This window comes from Montipora capricornis, chromosome 9 (assembly GCF_036669925.1).
Source record: "Montipora capricornis isolate CH-2021 chromosome 9, ASM3666992v2, whole genome shotgun sequence".
Classification (NCBI taxonomy): domain Eukaryota; kingdom Metazoa; phylum Cnidaria; class Anthozoa; order Scleractinia; family Acroporidae; genus Montipora; species Montipora capricornis.
The window spans coordinates 26,338,829-26,346,328 of record NC_090891.1 but is presented as its reverse complement, the minus strand read 5'-3'; the positions used below and the strand labels follow the sequence as shown (position 1 = coordinate 26,346,328).

Sequence of the window (7,500 nt, the reverse complement as noted above, 5' to 3'; positions counted from 1 at the left end):
TTGCACAAATTGTTATCAGTAGCATAATCGAAGTCAGGAAAGTTTCGTGATCCTCAACGTAACGACCAATGACAAATGAAACTTTATAGTGTTCAACTTCACGCCATCATCAAAACCATTCAACAAATAAAGTCAAGAACCAAAGAGATAAAAGAAGATGAATATTCAAATTCCCGTACGAAATTTTCTGGCCTAACAGAGCCTAAATCAGGCCTAACAAAGGCCTGAAATGGAACACCGGAGGTTAACAAGAGCCAAAATTGAGCCCAACAATATTTTTTTTGGCTTTCAAGAGTTGAGACTAACAAACTGTAAGTCTGTTGTTAGGTTACTGTGAGCCTCCGGTTAGACAAACACGAGCCTTAGAAAGGTAAGTATCTTGTTAGGTTTGTCTTGTCAACCAAACATAAGCCAAAATTGACACAAAATATTTTTTGGGTCACGATAAATAATTCTCTAAGCTAACAACTGACCAAACAAGAACCGTATTTTGGCGGTGAGTCGTCATAGTCATTGGATTTCCCAGTGCGAAGGACTGCATGTGCATATCTTGAATTCTGGGACTTTTAAAGGACACAAACCCGAAAGCTTACGGCCCAATGATTCCTCTTATTCAGTACTTAATAGCAATCGCAAAGACAAGAATAAGGCTGGATCAATAATTTTACCACTATTAGCGCCAATTTTCTGGACATCGCCGATTTGTGGGTGCAGTGTGGAAAAACGAAGACAATCGAAAATAAACACCGATGTGGGATCAGTCGCCGCAGAGCAAACACTTGTTTATAAATCTTGCTAAGATTCGAGCCAAGTCTGTAATATAATTATTACTAACCTTGCCGCATGTATGAAGAATATCTGGAGAAATAATTTAACGATACTAGTGGATATAGTACTTATTTGCCGAAGGATGAGAATTGTCACAAGCTAATACTTCGTATGCAAAATTCCCCACTCGAAATCCTTGGCGCTAAAATTTTAGGTGACCGCTGAGCAACTCAAAAAATTTAAACTGCTCGCTGAAATGCGAGACGAGACCTTTGGCAGATTTTAGAGACGATAAGTGGTCTGACATGAGTTTGCGTAGTTGTGGCCTTTTAAGTCTTTTAAGAAAAGTGTTGAGACAAAAGGAAATATATTTTCCCTTGATGACAAATAAGGTTCCCTGAACATTTGACCTGATCATCTTATTCAGTTCAGTCACAGTGCGTATAAAAAAGTATTTATATCGGAGCAACGGCTAAAATCAATGGTTTGAATTTCGAAATTTCCTTGTAAATATCATGACCTGTCCACCCGGTTCAATAATATCAGATTAAACTGAGGTGCAACTTGAGTTGGATCAGGATTAATTATGTTTCTGCTCGCATTCTGTAGCCAGGCTCTGACGGTCTGTCGCTCAGTTTGGTGGCAACTAATAGTCGTTCAGCTAAACAAATGTTTCTTCGAAATTCAACCAAAGGAGAGATGGTTGAACTGAACAACTAGAGATTCAATGATTCTCCATGTCACACTGATTTTTATTGCGCAACACTGGCGTTACATGTCCACATGATTACTGCTTGGCAATTGATTGGTTCTAGAATTTTTGGCGGTTTTAAGTTAAAATCGAAATTATTCGTTAACAGTAGAAGAGAGAGCAGACAAGAAAAAAAAGGCAATTTAAAAGAGAGTTTAATTGCTCCAGTCAATCCAGTGTGACGTTAAGAGCTTGTGGATCGGACTGCACTGCAGGCACTGATTCGAAAAGCACATCAAAAGGGGCCACTTATTTCTTCTTAAGAAACTACGACCATCACATCAGTGTTAACTTTTCAACCGAAGAACTGGCAAACTCATGATTGACAAGCATTGGAGGTTGTAAAGAAGGGAAAAGATAATCAAAGCCACAAATCTCTACTAGATCCAGAGAAAGTTGCACTTTGCAAAGGAAAGCGAAGTAATTTTAACACGGTTATTAGGAGAATGAATGCGACTATATGTCCTCCAAATCTCATTGAAAACAGGTTTCATTCATCGAGCGCGGCCCCCCCGGGAGGGGGGGGGACTCCCATATGAAACAGACGGGGATGCTCGTCGGAAATTTTGAATTTAACCCTTAAAGGAGACCAATCTAGGCGTTGCTTAAGCAGATTTTGACCACTAAAAGAGACCGTTTAATAACACAAAAATACGACACGCATTGTGTTTTAATGATAAAAAGCCATAATCACCGAAGGCTTTTATCTAAAAAGAAATTTAAACCGAAATTTGACTTCTGTTTCTCTTCGCGTACTTCTGTGTTACTTCGCGGAACCCTACACGAGATCTTGGTGGCATAAAATATTGGCGCTTTGCCCGGAACCCCCTAAGCGAGACCAAGATCCAAAATTTACACCCTAAGCGAGACGACGAGCATCCCCGTCTGTTTCATATGGGAGTCCCACCCCCGGGGCGCGGCCCATTAAGTAAAGTCTGATGATCGGAGTTGCAGATCTACAATGAGTTGTACAAAGATCAAGATATCCAAACTATCTTAGAGCACAATTGTGTATTTATATCCACGCGAAAAATGTTCTCGGTTCCTATTTTAATTTTCCGTTCGTAAAAAAACCGTTCAAAAAAAACCTGCTTGGAAGATACGCATGAACATAACCTTTGATTGAACTAGAATGAAGGGGAATGAAAGCTAACAAGGAAAATCCATAACCTGACTGTTTTGGTGTGAGAGTTGACCAAAAACATATCGGCAGTACCATTGTAGCACCTTACGAAACAGATCATGTTATCCACTGCGCAATACCGTGACAGTATTACTGAAGAGGGCTTTTTAAAGGATCTTTAGTTGGTTCCAATTGATGGAGGCATTAAATCTATTTCTTAAAACAGTGGAAAAGGAAGCAACACATTAAACTGATGATGGCATGAGTCATGCCGAAACATGTCTTTAAAAAGTTGTATCGTGAGCTTGAAATTTCTGTTAATATGTGTAACAATGACGCTTGATATCCCATACCATGGTAAAGCCGACTACTGTTGAGAAATTCATGCAGTTTCCTATTACTCAGAGATTGTAGTCCAGAAACTTGTAACGTGCAATACAAAGACAATGATCGACAGTTCGTTAGATGATGTATATTCCTGTGGCTTTTTTATATCTTGCTTACCCAATTGGAGGTTTCTTTAGCTTGCTTTTAATGTCTTAAATATTGAGCAACATGTCAAGTTTTACATTGTCTCCTTCCGTAAAAAGTAGACTACGAGCAGTCCCTTTGTTTTCTTATAGTCCGTCGAGAGCGGAGCGAAAAAAACAGGCCGCGCAAAACTTGGCCGCGCGAAAGCTGGTGTCTGGTGCCTTCCGCCCAGACACCAGCTTTCGCGCGGCCAAGTTTCGCGCGGCCTGTTTTTTTCGCTCCGCTCTCGACGGACTATAAGAAAACAAAGGGACTGCTCGTAGTCTAGTAAAAAGTGAGTAAAGGATTTAACATATACAAGTCTGTGCAGTTGTGGATTCACGGCCATCTGAACGATGTGTGAGAGGACTCAGAGTGCTTCACAATTCAAGAAGCTTCCAGGGCGCTTTCCGCTACATGTTGAATTTGCATATTTTGTTCACACTAAAGCAACAACAGAAGAGAAGTACTCTTGGTAAGGAGTGAAGACCAAGTCACGACATTTTCCGGGCCAAAACAGCTCTGACACTTAGCTGCAATTTAAGTCATCCAAAGGTAAGTGATACTTGTCCAACTTTTAAAGCTTTACAGATAGGTTTATGTTCTGCAATCAAGCCATATCAACTTGCCTGTAAAATTACCATTGTGCTCTACGCAATCTAGTCTGGGCCTCTGGAAAGGTGAGGGAAGCCGAGAGCTTGGCCGAGAACGTGCATGCATCCCTTTGGGGTCACGCCATAAAAAATAAGAATTTCCGCTTGACCGTGTATTTACGTCGAGATACGCAAATGTGATGACAGACATTTAACACACTGAAAAGGAGCGTGCGTGTTTTTTTCTCTATCACGAATGACAGGTTTTACATTAAGCCGATATTATTTCAACAAAAGAAACAACCTAACATGAGCCCAGCAACGAGCCTTAATTTTTTCACGTTTTTTGATAGAGTACAAGCAAACCGTCACGCTGGTGGCATATTTACTCCAAATCCTAGTAGTTGTCATCTCTCTGCACATCAAACTAGGCGCCAATAAACAGATCACGCAATTAGCTCTGTAGTCGATGATTAGCCCTGAACAAAAAAGACATTTTGCCATCAATCAACCTCTCTGCGAAATTACGTTTTCACTCTTAAAGACGAGCACCTCAGTTGTTTCGTAAGATGACGGTCTTTCCAATGAGTCTGAAAAGAACACACAGAATACAAATAGAGCCCACGTCACAAAGAAACGTCGTCAATCGCTATCAGAAGTTAACAAATTGATGTCAGTTTTTCATGCGTCTTTCCTGTTAGTGATCATGAATTTCGTCATAACATTGTCAAATTAGCTGTGGATCCACGAGGTGATAGCCGAGAAACCTCAATTTTATTCAATCTGACGCGACCAATATCGCATAAATTATACATTTATGTATCTGTAAGTGTCTGTCCCCTTATTGAAAATAAAAATTAGCCAACGAGCGCGTGAGAATTTTGCAGTCATTAGAGAGACTAAGCATGACGTTTACGCCAAACGGCAAACGTTGGAGTGAAACTAGGGTTTTGCCAAAGATGGAAGAACCCTGCTTGATATTAGCTCATTTCTGTCCTGTTAGCTCCATATATCAAGCAACTTCTCAAAGGAACGAGACAAGTTAAAATGAGATAATTTTCATGCTTTTATGACAAGCAGGAGCCTGCCGTTTCCCGTTTGCCGTTGGCCGTAAACCCGGGGGGGGGGGGGGGGGGGGTGGCCAGCCAGGGTATGTTTTTCGGGATTTTTGTCTTGAACAGGGTATCGAATTTACCATTTTTTGTCTTAATTAGGGTATCGATGTATCAATTTTTGTCTTAAACTGGGTTAAATGTCCTAAACAGGGTATCAAAAATCGGAATTCTGTCTTAAAATGGGTAGGAAAATCAGCGATATTTGTCTTAAACAGGGTCAGGGTATGAGGGGCCGCGCCGCACCTCCCCACCCAGGGATATATCGAGTACCCCCCCCCCCCCGGGCCGTAAACGTCATGCTTAAAAACTTGAGGAACCGCCCACTGTCAACTGGATTGGTTCAAAAGCCTGTGTTGTTGCCTTTTTGTCAGTCGAAGCTCATTTGCAACAACATGAAGTTGTCCGCGGTTATCGGCCTTTGTCTTCTGACTTTCATCCACAAGTAAGCTTGATTTTTAAAATCAGTTTTCGATGGCGATGGCTCTTCATGGCCTCTGTTAATCCCGGGAAACTGTTACTTGTTCCTAATATATTTTTGCTGTTGTTTTACTAACAGAGCTGCCAGTTTGGGATCTGTTTTGGGATCTGTTGGAACAACCATCAAGATATGTGACTCAAATGTACCGAACTGTCAGTCGTACCAGGTACGTGATTTTTTTCAATTGAAAGGGATACTGAGCGAGAATAGTGACCTATTGACCCTAAAGGTGTACGATATGAGTCTCGATGACTACATGGTTTTCACGTGACGCCATCAAAGCTAAAAAAAGTTAGATTTTAGCTTAGTTAGTTATTAGAACAGCTGAAGACTTGTCTTTTCCCAATTTTTAAGTTTGATAGGGTTTTTCGTCTTGCGATAAAGCAAGGTTGAATTTCTAAGCTTTTTCGTGTCACCATATAAAATGGCGGTCGAGAATGCTATCACGTAGGTTAGAAGAGACGACTACAGGCTTTTTGTAGCAAAACTCGATGACATGTTTTTGTCAGCTTCCGGCCGCCATATTTGCGTCTCCATACAAAGCCTTATAAATTTGAGTAAAACATTTCTTCGAATATCTCCCGCACGAAAAATCGCACAGAACTGAACCTTTGTTAGACTGTTCCCGTACGAGAACTTTAGGCCTGACAGGAGCCTTAATTAGGCCTGAATTTAAAGGCTAACAGATACCTCACACGACACGTACTATCAGCGTTACAATTAAGCATGACACGAACCTTACATAAACGTCGTGTGAGCGTTAAAAAAGGTTCTTTTCAGGCTCTTGTAATGTTTTTGTTACGCCTATGTTATGCTGCTTGTACTCGTATCAATTTGGAAAAACAAAAAAACGTGAAAAAATTAAGGCTCGTTGCTGGGCTCATGTTAGGTTGTTTCTTTTGTTGAAATAATATCGGCTTAATGTAAAACCTGTCAATCGCGATAGAGAAAAAAACACGCACGCTCCTTTTCAGTGTGTTAAATGTCTGTCATCACATTTGGGTATCTCGACGTAAATACACGGTCAAGCGGAAATTCTTATTTTTTATGGCGTGACCCCAAAGGGATGCATGCACGTTCTCGGCCAAGCTCTCGGCTTCCCTCACCTTTCCAGAGGCCCAGACTAGATTGCGTAGAGCACAATGGTAATTTTACAGGCAAGTTGATATGGCTTGATTGCAGAACATAAACCTATCTGTAAAGCTTTAAAAGTTGGACAAGTATCACTTACCTTTGGATGACTTAAATTGCAGCTAAGTGTCAGAGCTGTTTTGGCCCGGAAAATGTCGTGACTTGGTCTTCACTCCTTACCAAGAGTACTTCTCTTCTGTTGTTGCTTTAGTGTGAACAAAATATGCAAATTCAACATGTAGCGGAAAGCGCCCTGGAAGCTTCTTGAATTGTGAAGCACTCTGAGTCCTCTCACACATCGTTCAGATGGCCGTGAATCCACAACTGCACAGACTCGTACTCGTATATGTTAAATCCTTTACTCACCTTTTACGGAAGGAGACAGTGTAAAACTTGACATGTTGCTCAATATTTAAGACATTAAAAGCAAGCTAAAGGAACCTCCAATTGGGTAAGCAAGATATAAAAAGGTCACAGGAATATACATCATCTAACGAATTGTCGATCATTGTCTTTGTATTGCACGTTACAAGTTTCTGGAATACAATCTCTGAGTAATAGGAAACTGCATGAATTTCTCAACAGTAGTCGGCTTTACCATGGTATGGGATATCAAGCGTCATTGTTACACATATTAACAGAAATTTCAAGCTCACGATACAACTTTTTAAAGACATGTTTCGGCATGACTCAGATCATGCCATCATCAGTTTAATGTGTTGCTTCCTTTTCCACTGTTTTAAGAAATAGATTTAATGCCTCCATCAATTGGAACCAACTAAAGATCCTTTAAAAAGCCCTCTTCAGTAATACTGTCACGGTATTGCGCAGTGGATAACATGATCTGTTTCGCAAGGTGCTACAATGGTACTGCCGATATGTTTTTGGTCAACTCTCACACCAAAACAGTCAGGTTATGGATTTTCCTTGTTAGCTTTCATTCCCCTTCATTCTAGTTCAATCAAAGGTTATGTTCATGCGTATCTTCCAAGCAGGTTTTTTTTGAACGGTTTTTGTACGAACGGAAAATT

The 7,500-nt window shown here is 40.6% G+C and overlaps 1 protein-coding gene across 1 annotated transcript in view; it reads left to right on the top strand.

Moving 5' to 3' along the window:
• Nucleotides 1-5,217: 5,217 nt before the first annotated feature.
• The window catches only part of LOC138016676 (uncharacterized), a 9,649-nt gene continuing 7,366 nt past the window's right edge, over nt 5,218-7,500 (top strand). Inside the window, exons 1-2 of the mRNA XM_068863864.1 lie at nt 5,218-5,302; nt 5,417-5,504. Of these exons, the coding sequence (XP_068719965.1) occupies nt 5,253-5,302; nt 5,417-5,504 (138 nt within the window). The 5' untranslated portion in view covers nt 5,218-5,252. The remainder of the gene's footprint in view (nt 5,303-5,416; nt 5,505-7,500) is intronic.